Below are 19,656 nucleotides of genomic sequence, written 5' to 3' on the forward strand. Positions count from 1 at the left end.
TTCCTGCTCAGGGGGATTATGAATGACTTTAATTTTCCTTTTTTTCCCTTTTTGCTCTTTTTTCCTCCAGTGGGGCTATGAGCATGTGTTATTTGTATAATTAAAATCATGTTGTAAGTGTTTTCAATTTTCGTTTAAGAAGATCCCCAATGGGGAGTTCCTGTTGTGGCTCAGCAGGTTCAGAACCTGACATATTGTTTGTGAGGATGTGGGTTTGATCCCTGGCCTCACTCAGTGGGTTAAGGATCCCACATTGCTGTGGCTGTGGTGTAGGCTCCAGCTCCGATTCAAGCCTAGCCTGGGAACTTCCATATGCCGCTGGTGCGGCCATAAAAAGAAAAAAAAAAGAAAAACAAACAAACAAATAATGTCCCTAATGTTCAACTCAGCTTTCCTTTAGAGGCTGTTTAAAAGGAAGGAGTTCCAGTATTGGCTCAGTGGTAATCAATCCGGCTAGTATCCATGAGGATGCAGGTTCGATCCCTGGCCTTGCTCAGTGGGTTAAGGATCTGGCATTGCCATGAGCTGTGGTGTAGGTCACAGACGTGGCTCAGATCCTGTGTTGCTGTGGCTGTGGTGTACGCCGGCAGATGTAGCTTTGACTCAACCCTTAACCTGGGAACTTCCGTATGCTGTGGGTGCGGCCCTAAAAAGCCAACAACGACAAAAAATTAAAATTAAAAACTTAAAGGAAGAAAACAAAGTAAAATACCCTCACTACTTTCAATCCCCACGCCACGCCCCACGGGGGATGGTAAGTTTATGCTTTTGACACAGAGGAGGTGATTGTGTGGCATATGGCAGAGCCATACGAGGCTGCATAACCTTGGAGTCAGGTTGATGTGGGTTTGAATGCCATCTTCTCCACTTGCTAGCTGTGTGACTAAACTGCTAAATCTCTTGTTTTCTCCTTCCTAAAAAGGAGGTAACAGCCACCTTGTAGGATGGCTGTGAGGATTAAGAGAGACAAGGCCTGAACAATCACTCCTTGCCTGGCACGTGGAGAATGCCCAACCTTCAATAGCTATTACTACAAGAGTTGAGATAAAAATAACTTATTTTGGTCAGAATAAAGTGCATGACATCATCACCACACAACTGGCAAAAGACAACTGCTGCAGGGGCGGGGGGGTGGGGGAAGAGGAGGATCTTGGGTGAATGTTCCCCACAGGCCCCCTCACATTCCTAGACTATGGGCATCTATCTGCTGTGGCAGCTAAGGAACCAGCTTCTTTATTTCTTTTCTATTCTATTCTATTCTATTCTATTCTATTCTATTCTATTCTATTCTATTCTATTCTATTCGACTCGACTCTATTCTATTTTGCTTTTTAGGGCCACACCCGTGACATATGGAGGTTCCCAGGCTAGGGATCAAATTGGAGCTGTAGCTGCCAGCCCACGCCACAGCCACAGCAACTCCTGATCCGAGCTGCGTCTGAGACCTACACTGCAGCTCACGGCCATGCTGGATCCTTTAACTCACTGAGCAAAGGCCAGGGATCCATCCTGCATCCTCATGGTTCGTAGTCAGTTTCTTAACCTATTAAGACAAAACGGGAACTCCAGGAACCAGCTTCTTAAGAAGGGTTTGGGACCACCAAGGGCCTGCCCTGTTGAGAAAACGTGTGTCTTTGTTTCAGGCAAGAACCAGACATAAATTTGTCCCATTTAGTGACGAAACTCAAAGTGCCACTAAAGGTGCCACTCAGGAGCCCCACTGCTACACCCCCACTTCTTCGCAAGCTTCACAGTCCCCACCCACACCCCAGGCAGTGGGGGCTCAGCAGGTCCTCACCCAAGCTCCTCTAGGACTTCACCTCTCTTGCAGCTGCAAATGCCCCCTCCCCCGTTTCTGATTGAGAAATCCTCTTACCAAAAAACTGAAAGGATTTGGGTCAAGGAGGAACTCATAAAAATGACACACACATACCTTAAATACTTTACGTCAGCTTAAAACACATTGGCCCATCTTTTGACCCTGAAGCAAGGCTTTTCACTGAGAAACCGCAGTTGGAGTTCTCCTTCATTTTCCCTCTATAAAGCATGTCCTTCCATTAACCAAGCCCAGGGTTCCACAAGGTGAAAGCGGAGTCCTCAAGGGCTGCCCCCTCCCCCAACTCTTTTTAGTTGTCTTATTCATATTCAATTCAGTAGCATTTGTATTTCGAGGAGAGGGTGGCAATGCACCTTTTTCAAGTCTCTCCAAAATATCTAACTTAATGTTATGAGATGCTTTCATCTTTCAATCACATTTCATTGGTTAACTAAGTCACACCACCACAGCAGAAAGCATGGCTGGACACACACGTTTGGAAACACAGCCCATTGACTGCCCGTTAGGCATACACTGTGACCACTAGCTTGGTATCACAATAACAAGTATCACACAGGATGTGAAAGAGAGAACGAGCCACTGCATCCGGTCAGGGATCAAACCCATGCCTCAGCAGTGACCCGAGCTGCTGCAGAGACCATGCCGGCTCCTTAACCCAATGCAACACAGAGGGAACTCCTTCCATTTTTTATTGAAGTTTGTTTTTTTAGGAATTTAAAAGTTCTCCCTATATACTGCATAGTAATCTTCTATCAGGTAAGCAAATTGCAAATATTTTCTTCCATTCCGTGGGTTGCCTTTTTACTCTGATAATGGTGTGCTTTGTTGCACAAAAATTTCTAATTTGATGAAGTGAAATTTTCTTTTGTTGATTGTGCCTTTGGTGTCATATCCAAGAAAGCATTACCAAATTTAAAAAAAAAGAAGGAAGGAAGGAAGGAAAGAAGGAAGGAAGGAAAGAAAAAGAATGAATGAGGAAGAAAGAAAACTTAACCATGGACCACTTTACTGCATACACGACCTTGTTCTGATCCAGAATAATTTACTTGTACATGTTATAGACTTAATTTCTGCAACAGTCCCATGAGGTTAAGGACCTGGCCTGAGGCTACACAACTAGAAAGGAGCAGAACAAGGAACATTCCGTACAGATGCAATAAAGGAAGGACTGGGAGTTCCTGCCGTGGCACACTGGGATCGGTGGCGTGTCTGGAACGCTGGGATGCAGGTTGGATCCCCCGCCCCACACAGTGGGTTCAGCACATCCTCATGGCAGCTCCTGGCCTGGGAACTCCAAAAAGGAAAAAAGAGAAAGAAAGAAAATAAAGGAAGGACCTATCCAAGGGGTCCTGGCTTTCGGATCACGCCCACAGCTCATTTCCACGTTTCCCAGTTTCTCTCCTCGAGAATGAAATTTCATTCTCTGATCCCAGCCTCCAGGCTACCCGGCCACAATCAAGCAGAAAGCAACATGCAGCAGTATTTCTGAAAATCAGCCTTTTAATCTATTTGACCCCAATGAATGGGCAAAGAACTAACACATCTTTTTCCCTTGAGATTTTGTTTATAAGAACAAAGGGTCAGAGGTGTCTCTTCCATAGGAAACTGACATCCCCCTAGGTCCTCAAGAGGTTTTTTTTTTTTTTTTTTTTTTTAATGCATAAAAGTGGAATTTCAATTCCTGGGCATGCCACACATTTCCCCACCCAGCCCTGCCCACCCTCTCCAGGCACATGTCTTCACACACCCAAGGGGCTCCTTTCTGTAAATGGGGAACAGAATGCCAAAACAAAACAAAACAAAACAAAACAAAAAAATCCATCTGAGTGGCCACAGATACCAGAAATAACCAAATGCAGTTTACACTTCTATTAGTCAACTCATATGCCAAAGGGAAAGCTTTTCTTATTGGAATCTAGAGCCCAAATTACAATTTTACAAATGGTGGAGACTTGAGCCATCCACATAGATAATTTAAAAACTCATTCCACTGGACAGTGCCCTTAATTACAAAGTATGCAAACAATCTTGATATAAATGGGAAACAGGTGGGCGGCCCTTTGCCTGGGACAGGAGGGCATAACTAAAATTCCCTGGGGGTGGGGGGGGTGGAATTTGTGCCTGGACCATTGCCCCTCCCTTTCAGGACTACAGGGGAAGGATGAGGGGGAGCAGCGGGGTAGGGACCCATCCATGAGCAAGTGGGGAGACAACGGAGTTGCCCCAGGGACCAGGAGGGAGTTGGTGTGCGGCCGGCTAATGGGGGAGCTCGGCGGGACAAGCGGGTCGCAACCGGGCTGCAGGAGAGGCCCACGAGCTGTTTGCCTTCAGGTCCTAAGATGGGAGAAGGGCTGGTCTGCTTTGCTTCCCCCACCCAAGCCCTTGGGAGCAATGGCAACTGCCTGGCCAAGACATGCTTATTTTAGGGTTGCAGAAAAGGATGCGTCCCATCCAGACATAGGTGCACAAGCCATGCCCAGTTCTCAAAGGATGCTTCCTCATCACAGCCAGCCCCTCCACCAAGCGATGCAGTTGCCACACAGCACAGGGTTGGGGTAGGGGGCTGAGGCACATTGGCAGGGGGTTCAGAGGAACAAGAAGAAGAGAAGAAGGGGAACTCGCCATGTGCCCGGTGACCAGTGGGCAGACTTGAGCCTACACAGCTGTTGCCCAGCAACTGGGCATCTGCTTCTGGGGAGAAAAAGGAAGGGGCAGGGGCGAGGGCCTTGAGGCTGGGCTCTAGGTTGGGCAGGAAGGGATGGAGGAGGAGCGAGGGCTCCACCTGCAGCGCCACATCTCAGGGGCTTGCCTGGGAAGTACCATTCTTTGTTGTGGGCGCCGGCTGGGGGTACCTTTGGGCAGCCAGGTCCAAGGTCAGGAGCTCAGGTCAGTGGGTGGGTTGGTTGCCCAGGGGAGAAACCAGGTGATTAATGCGTCTGAAACGATGGGGGCTGCGAGATTGTCAGAGCCTGGCTGAGGGCTGGTGAACGTGGATTGTGAGCTGTTCCCCTAAGAGCGAAGGGACTGCAGCTGTCCCAGGAGTGGTTCCCAATATCCCCAAGCCTTCCTTGCCCGACTCTGATCGTGGGGCTCCTCAGGGAAAGAAAGGAGCACCCCGACTTCAGGCAGTGTCATTCAGCTAAAGTTAAACATGGGGAAAAGAGGTAGCTGCAAACCCATGAGCCACCCCCTCCTTCCCCTCACCCCCACTTTGGGACGCAGCCAGATCCTGGGCCAGAGAGAGGGCAGGAGGAGACAGGGCGCTGGAGGCAGGGTGAGCGGTCTCCCTGGGTCCTCGGCCATCGGGCCCGGGCGGGTCGTCAATGCATCTTTCCCAGCTGGATCTTCTTCCAGGCCTCTGAGGCTGTGAAAATACATGAGTCCAGAATGCCGGCAACGGTGAAGGTTCCGCCGATGATGGCACAGATCTGAAAGGGGGGGCGGGTCAGAAGTCAGAAGTCAGCACTGGAGGCAGCACCAGGCCAGACCCCTCCCAAATCACCAGAGGATGAGCTCAGCAAGTGCAGATGCTCCGCCCCGTCATCCCACCACGTGGTAACACACTCAGGGCTCAAACCCTCACTTGCTGGATGATGACTTAAATTATAATAAAAGTAATCATGGAGTTCCCTGGTGGCTCAGTGGTTAAGGACCCAGCATTCTCATTGCTGTGGCTCAGTTTGATCCCTGGCCCAGGAACTTCTGTATGCTGTGAGCAAGGCCAAAAAATAAATAGAACAGAATAGAACAGAATAGAAATCATTATCAGGAGTTCCCGTCGTGGTGCAGTGGTTAGCGAATCCGACTAGGAACCATGAGGTTGCGGGTTCGATCCCTGGCCTTGCTTAGTGGCTCGACGATCCAGCATTGCCGTGAGCTGTAGTGTAGGTTGCAGACTTGGCTCGGATCCCTAGTTGCTGTGGCTCTGGCGTAGGCCGGTGGCTACAGCTCCGACTGGACCCCTAAGCCTGGGAATCTCCATATGCCGCGGGAGCGGCCCTAGAAAAGACAAAAAAAAAAAAAAGAAATCATTATCAGCTCCTTTAATTCCCCTATTAACCTTCTGAAAGTTAGATTATTGGACTCATTTCAAAGATGAGAAAGCTGAGTCTAAGGTAAACACAGTCACATAGTAAAGTACAAAGCTTCGAGTTGAACTCGGGCGTGTCTTGGCTCATGATCCTGGGGCCAGCGGTCTTAGCTTCTAAATTTATCAGATATTTACAATCCCATTTGCAGAGGCAGCAATGGAAATTCAGAAAGGCACTGTCACTGGCCCAAGGTCATAGAGCCAAGAAGCGGCACAACTGGGACTCGAACCTGGGTCTGACAAGCCCAGGCCCAGTGCTGCCTGAACAGGCAGAGTTGGCCTGGATGGGCTGGAGTGAGGCACAAATCTCCTCTCACCTTCAGAAGCTTGCGCTGTATCAGTAGGATGGGTCGTCCTCAAAGAATCTTACAGATACACGCAAAATCACAACCGAGGCAAGCACCGCAAAGCAGCGGTGCTACTCGAGGGCTTGTATCACGGCACTATTTACTTTGGGGACCACGACATTCTTTCCTGCGGGGGCTGTCTTGGGCACTGAAGGACAGGGAGCAGCGTCCTGGGCCTCCATCCAGAAGGTGCGAGACGTACCTTCTCCTCCCTGTTGTGACAACCAGAATGTCTCCAAACAGGGCAAGGTCCCCTGGAGGGCAAAGCTGCCCCCCGATGAAGAACTGCTCCGACAGGGGATGGTAATGAATGTCGGCCGCGTGTCTGTGTCTGTGCTTCCTCCTCTCCTGCCACATAATACCAACTACAGCAAAACCGACAGCACTCGCACAGAAGCAGTTTGAAATGCTTCATGCCCCCCACGTCACTGAGTCCCTGGGCCAACTCCAGGGAGGACAGCCCTATTCTCATACCTAAGAAGAGGGACACTAAGGCTTGGGGACACTCAACCACTGAGTCAGCACCACCGCAATTAGTGGCTGAACTGGAATTCAAAACCTTTTTTTTTTGGCCATGCATGCAGAAGTTCCCTGGGCCAGGGATCAAACCTGAGCCATAGCAGTGACAACACTGGATCTTTAACCCATTGAGCCACCAGGGAACTCTAGGAGTTCAGAAAAGACTCTTTTTTTTTTTCTTTTTAGGGCCGCACCCGTGGCATATGGAAGTTCCCAAGCTAGGGGTTGAGTGGGAGCTGCAGCTGCTGGCCTACACCACAGCCACAGCAACACGGGATCCGAACTGTGTCTGCAACCCATACCACAGCTCACAACAACGCCAGATCCTTAACCCACTGAGAGAGGCCAGGGATTGAACCTGCGTCCTCACAGATACTAGTCAGGTCTATAACCTGCTGAAACACAATGGGAACTCCTAGGAGTTCAAAACTCTTATTATGGCACTCTGCTGCTTCCCAGGCATGAAACAGCCCACCTAATTGAATTAATCACTTTGCTGTGAAGTTGTCAGGATTCTACTTGTGATCCATTAAAATAATGCTATGTTTTACTCAAAATTTTCTGGCCTACCTATGAGTGGCTTTTGGGTGCCATAAGAGAATCAATGTATAAAAGATTTACAAGGAGACTTCAAACTTATTTTCCCCCTAAAGACACATTTTATGACATTCATAGAAACCAATACCACCCACCACGCTGTATGCCTAGGAGGGAGGGCTCTCTTCTTTCAAGTACTTATGGGGCCCAGAGAGAGAAAGAGCTTGTCCAAGGTCACGCAGCAAGTGTGTGGCAGAGCCAGTCTGTCTGCCTCCAGAGCTTACACTTTCCCCTGGGCCACATTTAAGGAACACTCAAGTGACCACAGGATTCAGAAGAAGCCAATTTGGGCCCTGAGGCCACCTTGGAAACCGCCCCCCCCCGCCCCCCCGGCAAGGTGGCTGCCCAGACACTGCCACTAGACTGCTGGAGGTCTCGGGGAGACAGCAGTGCCTTAATGGGTCCTCGGGTGCCAAATGGAAGAGGCCAGGAGACTCAGCGGAGGCAAGTGGGAAGTGCGAATCGAAGCAGCATTTATTTTTAAAATTATATTTCCACGAGATGAGCTAAGCAGAGGCCTGGGGGGCCCAAGACAGACAGAGCAGGTCTGTACGGATGGGCAGTAAGTACAGCAGCTGGCATTCCAGTAATAACAGCTCCAGAAACTGGAGCAGCCCTCCAGGGAGCAAGGAGGATGGGGGGTACGGGGGATTATTATGAAGTGTTCTCAGTGGGGAAGGCCTCTCCCCGCCAGCCTCGGAGCATGACGCAGGCCCACTGTTCAAGGAAGATGACAGCAGGGGAACTGGGTTATTTTGGTAGAGTGGATCAGATGATGGGAGATTTTGTACCGCAAAATGCTTTTAGAGCTTGGATCAGAGGATAGGAAAATGTGACTTCAGCGCAATAGAGCAAATAATAAAAAAATAAAAAATAACCACACACACACACACATCTATATTCATCGACACGCTCTGGAGCCTGAGCGAGCCTGTGATTCACATACACCTGGCACTCAGACTGAAGCCTCCTTTCACTGGGCTGGCCCGGAGCAGGGGACAACACGTGCACTGACGTACACGAGAGGACACACAGCTGTGGGGAAACTGAGGCTCTGGGAGCCCGCAGGCAGCGGCTCGTGATTGAGGGAGTTACTATCCAACTAAGGCTAAGGTGGCTTGAGGTGAGGACTGGGGAGCCCACAGTGGCCTTCCTGGCTGTGGCAACAGAAAAAGCCTTTGGGAGCTGAGTCCTGGCTGTCACTTTTTTTGTTTGTTTTTTTTTTTTTGCTTTTTAGGGCCGCACTCGCGGCCTGTGGAGGTTCCCAAGCTAGGGTTCGAACTGGAGCTGCAGCTGCTGGCCTATGCCACAGCCACAGCAATGCAGATCCGAATCGCATCTGCAACCTACACCACAGCTCACGACAATGCTGGATCCTTAACCCACTGAGCCAGGCCAGGGATCGAACCTGCCTCCTCAGGGATACTAGTCGGATTCGTTTCTGCTGCGCCACAATGGGAATTCCTGGCTTTCACTTCCTACCACTGGACATGGGAAGGCCCTCCTGGGACATCTGCAAAATGGGAAAACCATCCCTCCTTTGCCAACTGTCATACCGCAGGTAATGTCTCTGGAGGGCCTGGCATTCAGTAGGTGCTCAGTAAACTTCATGTCCTCTCCCAGTTGACTGGAAGGCTCCAACTTTGTTGCTAAGATCTGAGATTTTTTTTTTTTTTTTTTTTTTGCCTTTTCTAGGGCCGCTCCCGTGGCATATGGAGGTTCCCAGGCTAGGGGTCTAATTGCCGGCCTACACCACAGCCACAGCAACGTGGGATCCGAGCAGCGTCTGCAACCTAAACCCACAGCTCACCGAAATGCCGGATCCTTAACCCACTGAGCGAGGCCAGGGATCGAACCCGCATCCTCATGGTTCCTGGTCGGATTCGTTAACCACGGAGCCTCCACGGGAACTCCCAAAGATCTGAGATTTTCTAAACCTCTCTGAGACCCACTCTAAGAAGAATAACAGGTAAAACAGTGCTTATCCCATAGAGCAGGGCTTCGGGTTTCAATTTCCATTCTCTACCTGGCTCTTCAAGCAGGGGACAAGTCAATTCATGGGAGGACAGGATGCAAGGGTGTCCCAGGCCCCACAGGCAGATTCTTTGCAGTTGCTGAGTCCTAAGCTCTCGAAGGGCCCATTCTGCAGATGGAGCCCCTGAGGCCCAGACAGGGTGTCTCCTCTGGGGAGTGCCACGAGGCGCTTGTGAGGACGACCACCCCTCCGGGGCCAAGTACCACAGGCTGGAGGTTGTCTCCAGCCGTTGGCCAGTCAGGGAGTACCTCGAATCTCTCCAATTTTCTGCCTCAAGCACTTAAACACATTCATTGTCCTAAACACCCCAGGGAGAGAAGACAGCAGAAGTGCCTGATCCACAGGAGGCTCAGGACGCATTTACCAATTACAGGAGCGTGTGAGCACAGACGAGGAGCAGGTAAGCAAAGGAGGAAGGAAGGAGGATCTTAGGAAAGGAGTAGAATTGTTCCAGGCAGGGGGCAAAGGTGACTCACCCAAGGGCTGTCAGCTGGGACCTGGGGGTGCAGAGGAGGAGACGCAGGTCGGGTGGAACCACTCCCGCTGCTCCTCAGCCTCAGTTTCCTAACTTTTTTTTTGTCTTTTTCTAGAACCACACCCTCAGCGTATGGAGGGTCCCAGGCTAGGGGTCCAATGGGAGCTGAAGACACCAGCCTACACCACAGCCACAGCAGCGCGGGATCCGAGCCGCATCTGCGACCTATGCCACAGCTCACGGCAACGCCGGATCCTTAACTCACAGAGCGAGGCCAGGGATCGAACCTGCATCCTCGTGGATGCTGGTCAGATTTGTTTCTGCTGAGCCACATGGGGAACTCCAGTTTCCGAACTTTTACACATGGGAAGGATCGCTGCGGGATTGCGTGCAAGTGTCCGTGTCCCCCCTCTCCCCCCCGAATGCCTGTTCCTTTGGTCCCTCCATGCTGCCAATGCTCTTGCGTCTCCTGGCTTTAAGGCAGGGGGACAACCTCTGGGGGTGGCAGAGGGGAGAGCGGGGCTGCTGAGCCAGCGGGGAAGGGCCACCCCAGCCGCACGTGCAGCCCTACTCTGGTCAGTGGCCCCAGCTCCAGAAATGACGACAAGGACAATTCGATACACGGGCCCCAGAGAGTCTGGGAGAAGCACATGACTTTGCCTGCCTCTGGAGTCATCCATAATGGCCCTCTGTTCCTGTCCCCTGGGGGGAGAGTGAAGTCAGCTTGTGTACCTTGAAAAGAAGGGGGGGTGTTTCCCTGACATTTCCGGCGGGGCTCTCGATTCCTTACATGCAGGGGACAAGTTCCAACCACACGGGCTGGAGGCCTGAATCCCTCTGTTGTTCCACCGGGCTCTGGAGGAAACGTCCCCGGGGGCGGATCCCAGCACGGCGACCCGACCCAGGCCCGCAAAGCCAGAGGACCCCTTTTTTTGGAGCCTCAGTTTCTCTCATCTGGGAAATGGGGTCCACGCCGAGGCCCCAGATGACCTCTGGTCTCGCTGCCTGAGGTGCCCCTGTGAGTGCCCGGGGACCGTCCATCCACTTTCCTCATCCTGTTAGCACGGCTTGAAAAGCTTGTGGAAAAGGCACAGTATGAGGAAATAAATAATGAATCGGAGGCCCATCGGAGGCCGGCGGCGGCAGACAGACTGGAGCCTCGGATGAGAACACCCGGGCTGTGGCTGGGCAGAGGCGGGGGCGGCCTGGGAGGGGAAGCTGAGGACGGCGCCCCGGGAGAGGTGGGGGTGGGGCGGAGGAGGAGAGGGTGTGGGGGTCTCCACCCAGCGGTGTCACCTCTGCCAGACCCCCTGCTCCCATCCTGCGGTCCAAAGGCCTGCAGGGGAGTGGACACCTTCCCCCTGCCATTTTTACAGTGGCTGCAGCTGCAAAATACCCTCCTTCCCCAATGAAACAAACAAACAAACAAACAAAAAACCACCTCAGCTCAGCACCTACTAGGTACCAGGTCGGAGATGGCACCTTCTTCTGCCTTCTCATTAATTGTTGCAAGTAAGTAAGGCAAATGAAATGAGCTCCATGTCCCAGACAAGGACACAGAGGCTCAGAGAGGGACTGACTGGTCCAAGGTCACACAGCAACCAGGCAGGCGAGGGTGATGAGCACCCAGGTCTGGGAGGCAGCAAAGGGCCTGCTTTTTTCAGTTCCACCGCCCTGTTCGACCCCCACCTGAAGGGTTCCCCTCAGTCCTGCAGATGTGGCCTCTGCAGGCACAGCTGGCTTCTTTATACTCGGCTTTCTCAGCTCGGTGAAGTCTGACCTATCCAATGTCCTGCAGTAAGAGGTTCCTGTCAGGAAAGTTTACGAAGTAGGAAGCTGTGGGGCTGTACAAATAAGTATACTTTGTAAAACGGAGCCCTCACCCTTCTTTTTTTTTTTTTTTTTTTTTTTTGTCTTTTTTTTTTGCTATTTCTTGGGCCGCTCCCGCAGCATATGAAGGTTCCCAGGCTAGGGGTCCAATCGGAGCTGTAGCCTCCGGCCTATGCCAGAGCCACAGCAACGTGGGATCCGAGCCGCGTCTGCAACCTACACCACAGCTCACGGCAACGCCGGATCGTTAACGCACTGAGCAAGGGCAGGGACCGAACCCGCAACCTCATGGTTCCTAGTCAGATTCGTTAACCACTGCGCCACGACGGGAACTCCCCTCATCCTTCTAATATCCCTCATTCATCTCAGAAGCTGCCTTAGAAAACCCAGCACCAGAAGCTTCTATTCCGATTGCAAAACCTTAGCGGGAGCAATCCGTCCTTAGCACACAACCTTCTGGAAGACCTAGCTTTGCTTAAATGTCCAGAAGGATCAGAACTGGAGTTTCTTACACATGCCCAGACCCGGATAACCGAGCAGCTAACTGGGGCTCTGCTCTCTTCCTCAGATGACAGAGCCTGTCTCGCGGGGAGTGGGCCTAGGTGAATGCCCCCCATGTGGCTCCCTGTTCACACCTACTCATCACCTGCTCGGACAGACGGATAGATGGACAGATGCTATCCCAGGTCTGGTGCCCAGAGATGACTAAGACCCAGCCCTCCTTCCCGGAGCTCACAGTCCTGAGAAGAGACACTTGCTGAGGAAAGTCTGAGCAGGAGAAGCATGGAGGCTCTGAAATGGCTGTCGTGCCAGTCCAGCTACCAAGTCGGTCTTCCTCCAACTCACACACTCTCAGAGGTAGAACCATCTTGGGTTTTTTTTTTTTTTTCCTTTTGTCTTTTGAAGATTACACCCTCAGCATATGGAGGTTCCCAGGCTAGGGGTCCAATTGGAGCTGCATCTGCGACCTACACCACAGCTCACAGTGACACTGGATCCTTAAAGCACTAAGCGAGGCCAGGGATCAAACCCGCGTCCTCATGCATACTAGTCAGGTTTGTTACCACTCCCAAACCTTCACAGTTGTAAGTTTGTCTCCTCTCAATTTCTTTTTTTAAACCATCCTATATGCCCCCTATATACTCCAGGCACCTGCTGCCTTTTGTCAAAGGAAAGTCTTGGCAGGTGCCCAAAGAGATGAGTGAAAGGTAGTCGGACAAGGGCAGGAAAACTTGCACACCACCAGCCCACCCCCGCCCGAAGGGTGCCCTCGTCCCCACCTGCATGCACCGATGGCTTCTTTATATTTTGCTTCAGTGGACAGTTGGCTTGTTTTTTTTTTTTTTTTTTTTTACGGTTTGCACGTGCACAACTGAGATTTTATCACATATGCTAATATCACCTTGTTTCTTGCTATAATATTTGATTCCCAGCATAGAAGTCACTGTATCAAATGACCCCGGTGTCCTGTCAAGGGCTCTATGGCTTCTGGGGGCCCCGCTGCTGGAATATCCTTGAGAGCCTTTGTTTTGGGAAATGGAGGTTCTCAAGTCGGCTGGGGGAAGGGATGTGGCAGAGGCAGGTTTGGGGGTCACGTCCCAGCCTTGCCATTTACTGGCTGTGTGATCTTCGAAGCGCTTCTTTACCTGTCTGGGCCTCAGATGATTTATATATATGAAATGGGAATGATACTATCGACCTTAGAGGGTTCCTGGGAGGGTTAAAGCACATGATTGTGTAAAAGACCTGGCACTTACGAGATGCTTAATAAGTGTAGCTATGTGATACGTGATCACTTCTCTTTACTTTTTAATTTTTGCTTTTTAGGGCCACACCTGTGGCATATGGAAGTTCCTAGGCTAGGGGCCGAATGGGAGCTGCAGTCATTGGCCTATGTCACAGCCACGCCAGATTCTTAACCCACTGAGCGAGGCCAGGGATCGAACCCGCATTCTCATGGATATTAGTCAGGTTCTTAACCCACTGGGCCACAACGGGAACTCCTGCGATCACTTCTTCAAGCAGCTATCCCTGGTATATTTCTGAGCCCCTACCTCAGGGCCTAGCCTTGTGCTGGACTCTGGGGACACAGAAGGGAGTCGGACCTGGAGCCCATCATAATCAGGCCTGGCGAAGATGAAGGGGCATCGAAAGTTTGGGGGATGATTTCACTGGCAAGGAGCACCCGAGGGCAGGGGTGATGTCTCACTCAGCTATTCCTGCTGCCAAAGGGGGCACATCATCACCAGCTGCTACTTTTCGGTGGGCGAAAGTGTCACAGCCATCCTGACCCAATTTGGTACTTGGTGACTTCTGGCTGTTCCCCCCAAATAGAATCAAACCCACAAGGAAAGTCATGTGACACCTCCAAAGCCATCCGATCTGTCACCACAACCCACTTGAAGGCCATCTCCAAAAAGGGGCTTCAGCAAGTGGCAGGGCTAAGGGACACATGTGCGTGGGTGGGAGGGGGCGCTTGGAAGGGGATCGCTTGCATGGTGTTAGACACCATCTGTTTATTCCCTCAGGGGTGGAATTTTCTGGAACGGCACAGAGTGGAGGTCTAAGCAAGGTGCCCTGGGTGTCCAGAGAGAGGAGCCTCGGGCAGCCTGGATGAGACTTCTGGGGGGACGATGCCTCCCCAGCTCAGGCTGGGGATGAACAAGTTCCTTCCAGATCATAAGACCTGGGAAGGGGCAACCCCCAAATAAGCCAGGTATTTATTACTTAGGACTAGGAAGCCCCACCTGCCTCTCCCCTCCACACCCACTCCCCCGCTTACCCCTCAAGGCTGCACCCGCCCCTCATTCCAGCCCACCCACAGCTGCCTCCGCACCCCAGCAGCCGCCACATGACGACATCCCGGCCTAAGCCCCCTCTTCAGCAGCCCCTCTGAGGAGCTATTTGCAGAGGCCCCCGTTTGGGGTTCGGGGGCCTTGCACACAAGTGTGTGATTTTATAAAGAGAGAAAGAGAAGTCACAGCAGGTGCCTCCACTTCCATCCCAGCCCCACCCTGCCTGGTGAGGAGGGCTCCTGGGGGGGCTTTGTGCTTGTGTGTCTGTGTGCGAGCGTCATCCTCACATCTGCTGCCCTGTGACAAGGGCCTTTGAAGCTCCACAATGACGCCATCTGCCAGGGACAGCCGGCTGGCTCGCTCTGGGCTGACCCCACGGTTGCCGTGGCAACCAAGACAGCAGCGTGGGGCCGTCAGAAACCCGGCCGGGCTAATGATGTCAGGAGGTTCCCTGCGGCAGGGCCCACACTCAGGTGCAGGTGGGCAGGGCGGAGATGGAGGAGGGGCTGGGGGCCAAAGGGAGGGGAAGGCAGGCCTCTGGGTGACGCAGGACCAGCTCTCCCCCTGGGATTTTGGGAGCGCCAGCTCTCAGAAGTCCATCCCCATTGAAAGAAGCCACATGGCCTTCACAAGACACCCTCTGCTGGGCACCTCTGCCCATACTGTTCCCTATGCTGAGACTCTCTTCCCCGCACCCGTCTGAAAAATGTCTCCTCACCCTTCAAGACCCATCTTGGGGTTCCACTCTCTGACCTTTCTGAACAGAGAGGGGTCTTTGCCACCAGGGGCCTGGCGCCCAGCTCCATCGGGATGGCAGCTCTGTGTGTGCTCGCCTGCCTCTCCCACCAGCTGGGGAGCGGCTTAAGGGCAAGGATTGCGTCTAACTCGCTACCCCTGCTGCCCAGCAGAGGGCCTGGCGCAGGGTGAAGTCTAGCAAAGGTTTAGCGAGTAGATGAAGGGCTTTCATTTCTCAGTCACTTGCCAAGGGACACTCAGAGCCTCAGCTGACTGGTGTGCAGGAGCAAACAGGAAGCAGGTTATGAAGAGCTTCTCTACCCTCCAGTGAGGGGCGGGCCCAGGGGTTTCTCGGCCACGGTCAATGCTGCAGACCCCAGGGGCTCCGAGGTGCAGACCACACCCCCACAGAGGTGCCCACACACATCTGTCTCTGTCCTAGTCTCGCTATGAAGTAGAAGTGTGGGCTAAGAATCAGCGCCAAGGGAGTTCTCGTCATGGCGCAGTGGAAACGAATCGGACTAGCATCCATGAGGACGCAGGTTCGATCCCTGGCCTCGATCAGTGGGTTAAGGATCTGGTGTTGCTGTGAGCTGTGGTGTAGATCGCAGATGCGGCTCGGATCCTGTGTTGCTATGGCTGTAGTGTAGACTGGCAGCTACAGCTCTGATGTGACCCCTTAGCCTGGGAAATTCCATATACCAAGGGTGTGGCCCTAAGAATCACAAAAAAAACAGAAAAAGAATCAGCGCCAAGACCCTCCTAGGGTGCTCCACGATGGAGGCTTGGGTAAAATCACCTGCTCACAGATCCCTTGGTTTGGGGCCAAAAGGTTAGTGCGTCTTCCTCCACAGTGGCTAAGCCCCTTTGCACATGCACCTGACAGCATGTGTGGGTCCCCCTGCTTCCTAATCTTTAGTGAAAGGTCTTTAATTTCTGCCAGCCTGATGGGATTGAGTTGGCTCTCACTGTTTTGAATCTTATTCCTCTGTGGTCCCTTTTAAAGTCAACAGTCAAGTCCTTACTGATTTTCTTTTTGGTCATTTAACTTTTTCTTACTGATTGGCAGGATTTTTTTTTTTTTTTTTTTTTTTTTCGTTTTTAGGGCCTCGGCATATGGAAGTTCCCAGGCTAGGGGTCAGATGGCAACTACAGCTGAGGCCTATGCCACAGCTACAGCCACGCCAGATCCAAGCTGCGCCTGTGACCTATGCTACAGCTTTTTGCAACGCTGGATCCTTGACTCACTGAGTGAGGCCAAGGACTGAACCTACCTCCTCACAGATGCTAGTCAGGTTCTCAACCCGCTGAACCACAATGGGAATTCGGGAATTTTTTTTAATATACAAATTTTGAGGTATACTTCTTTCTTGTATGCATACAGATATCTTCTCCCAATTTATGTCTGCTGTTTTAGCTTTATATTAGGTGCCCTTGGTTGATCAGAAGTTTCAAGTTTTTATGGAGTTTGAGAACAGTAAAAGGCTATTTTGAGGTTCACGTAAGCACCAGAATTTTGGCACCCTTTGTATTCCACATAGCTTTCTTTCTTTTCTTTCCTTTTTTTTTTTTTTTTGGTCTTTTTAAGGCCGTACTCACGGCATATGGAGGTTCGAAGGCTAGGGGTCGAATTGGAGCTGTACCTGCCGATCTACACCGCAGCCACAGCAACTCGGGATCTGAGCCATGTCTGCGACCTATAACAGAGCTCATGACAACACTGGATCCTTAACCCACTGAGCAAGGCCAGGGATCGAACCTGCATCCTCATGGATACTAGTTGGGTTCTTTGAGTCCTGTGAGTCCCTAGGGCGTCAGAAGAGTGGAGACTGTTATTCCTATTTTACAGATTTCAGGATGGAGATCCTGTAGTGGACATCTGGCCTTCTGGCCTCCTAGCACCCAGTCCTCCCTCTTCTAGTAACTACCCTCTGATTTTTCTCTTGGGGACCCCCCACCCCCTCACAATCTTTGTCCTTGCAGTCTGGGTGGGGCTGGCCAACTAGAGCACTCCGTTCATTCTCAAGGCCACAAGAATGGCATGGGACCTAAGCTGGGCCAATGACAGTGCCATTCTATCTGGGACGTGGTGTAGAATTACTGAGAAGGAGGCACTTTCTACTGGCAAATTCTCTTTGAAAAAGAAGCCAGTATAGAGGTGAGCAGGATAAAGAGAGACCAATTAGGACATTTGTGCCTAGTTCCAGCCATGCCTGAAGCCCACTTATTTCTCAAGCCAGCTCGATGTGGGGTTCTGTCCCTTCTGTAACAGAGTCTTAATACAGACCTAGTCAGAGCAAGAAATGAAGAAGTCAGGACACCTAATCCTGAATCACTATTAAAAGTATGAAGAAGCAGAAAAGCATAAGGGCCTCTAGGTCTTAGTTCCCGAATCTGTGTGGGAGGGACAATCACCCCATCTCTTCCACCTCCGCTGACTCTGGCTTACCAAACTTCTCCAGGCCTCTTGGCTAGAGAAGGGCACTGCAATCCTGTTGCTTTGACCCCAAGGACATTCTGACTAGGAGACCAGCATAGCATATTCAGTAAACATAATCAGCATTAAAGAACACTTATATGGGCTTAAAGCTGCCCAGCAGAAAATTGGACGTGGTAGAGACAGTGGCAAAAACAAAACAAAACAAAACAAAGATGGGTAGAAAGAAAGAAAGGAAAAACCCGACAATCTCAGCAGCTAGAGTTGGAAAATAGATATGGAGAAAAAATGAGTTAAATCTGCACTGTAAAATTTACACTGAAAAGGATAAGCCCTGCTAAGAATAATTTCCATAAAATTAAAAAACGAGAGAAAATCAGGGACACCCAAGCCATATAAAGATCTGCTTAAGAAACAGAACTGATGGAGCGGCGCTCCCCTCTGGAAAAGATTTTCTGGATGAAATGCCATTGATACTGACGTCGTTCTGAAGGCATTTCTAAACATCCTAGAGGTCACAGCCTTGGGCGCACAGCCTGAGTCCTGAGCCCTGTGGTGGGGGTGCCAGGAGGAGCCCACAGCGGGTGCCCCGCCCACTCACCGTGGTGATGAACCTGTACAGAGGTTGCCGTCTCTCTGTGTACTTGACCGTGATGGGGCTAAGGTCATAGCGGAACCAGATGGCGGGGATGATACGGCCCGTGTGGCTGTAGGCCACGTACTCCTGGGGCAGAAGGAGAGAGAATGGGGGAGGGGGGTGTGAGACGCAGACACACACGCTGTGTCCCGGGGGTGGGGGGTAGGGGATGGATAGCAGAAGGTCCCCGGCACCCCACAGGAATGGGCTCTTCTCCCTCTCTCCCCACCCGGAGCCAGGCTCCAGGGACCCCTCCTTTCACCCCCTTCCCCGCAGAGCCTCTGCCATTAGCATCTGGACGGCCACCATTCACTGGGGGCATTTTGGACCCTTTTGGCTGCTTGTAAATGGACTGTAGGACCTTGGAAGCAGCACCAGAATCAACCCTGAGGCTGAGAGCAGCGATGTCAACGGACAAGTGTGATCTGGGCTCGGTCTGAGTGAAGGTCTCCTTCCCTGAGCATGAGAACCTTGTGCAGAGTGAGTTTTTTTTCGAAGCAGGAACACATGGAACTGGAAAGTCAGAGGGCACAGCCCCATCAGCTTACCAAAAGCCTTCCTGAGAAGGCACCGGCTAAGACGCCAAGGATGCTAAGGGCAGAACTCACACTGTGCCCACTTCAGGATGCTGAAAACCTCAGCGTTACTCTCATTCTTCTATAGCAACTGGAGACCAAACTAAAGCCCCAACCCTGGAGTTCCCGTCGTGGCACAGCAGAAATGAACCCGACTAGGAACCATGAAGTTTCAGGTTTGATCCCTGGCCTCATTCAGTGGGTTAAGGATCCGGTGTTGCCATGAGCTGTGGCGTATGTCGCAGACGTGACTCGGATCCCGCGTTGCTGTGGCTCTGGCCTAGGTCAGCAGCTACAGCTCCAATGAGACCCTTAGCCTGGGAACCTCTATATGCCGCAGGTGCGGCCCTAAAGGACAAAAGACAAAAAATAAATAAGTAAATAAAGCCCCAACACCAAATGCTAAGGCCCCAGCCCCATAGATTCTCCCTAGACACGCCCTCTCGGTTGGACGGCCGCAGGCCCCAAAGGGCACGCTGCCCCCCGGCTCAAGGTAGGTTGGGGCTGCGGCCGCAGAGAGCTGAGCAAGCTGTTCTGGCCGCTGGGCCACTGCCAAAGCCTCAGGGGAAGAAGCCTTGGGCAAAATAAGATCAGCTTTCTCCAGGGAGAGCTGATGGGGCAGGGTGACTGTCTGGGTCACAGCCCAGAGCTGAGGGACAGAGAAAAATAATAAAAAGGAGCATCAGCAGTAGGTACCATTGACCCAAAGCCTTCTTTGCGGGGTGGGTGGTTTTAAAGACACTGCCT

The 19,656-nt window shown here is 51.8% G+C and overlaps 1 protein-coding gene across 2 annotated transcripts in view; it reads right to left on the reverse strand.

Moving 5' to 3' along the window:
* The window catches only part of ERGIC1 (endoplasmic reticulum-golgi intermediate compartment 1), a 119,751-nt gene continuing 103,412 nt past the window's right edge, over nt 3,318-19,656 (reverse strand). For both annotated transcript variants that reach the window (XM_003134052.6, XM_013990648.2), the window contains exons 9-10: nt 18,299-18,421; nt 3,318-5,265 (exon numbers count right to left, since the gene is read on the reverse strand). In XM_003134052.6, the coding sequence (XP_003134100.4) occupies nt 5,158-5,265; nt 18,299-18,421 (231 nt within the window). In that variant the 3' untranslated portion in view covers nt 3,318-5,157. The remainder of the gene's footprint in view (nt 5,266-18,298; nt 18,422-19,656) is intronic.

This window comes from Sus scrofa, chromosome 16 (assembly GCF_000003025.6).
Source record: "Sus scrofa isolate TJ Tabasco breed Duroc chromosome 16, Sscrofa11.1, whole genome shotgun sequence".
Classification (NCBI taxonomy): domain Eukaryota; kingdom Metazoa; phylum Chordata; class Mammalia; order Artiodactyla; family Suidae; genus Sus; species Sus scrofa.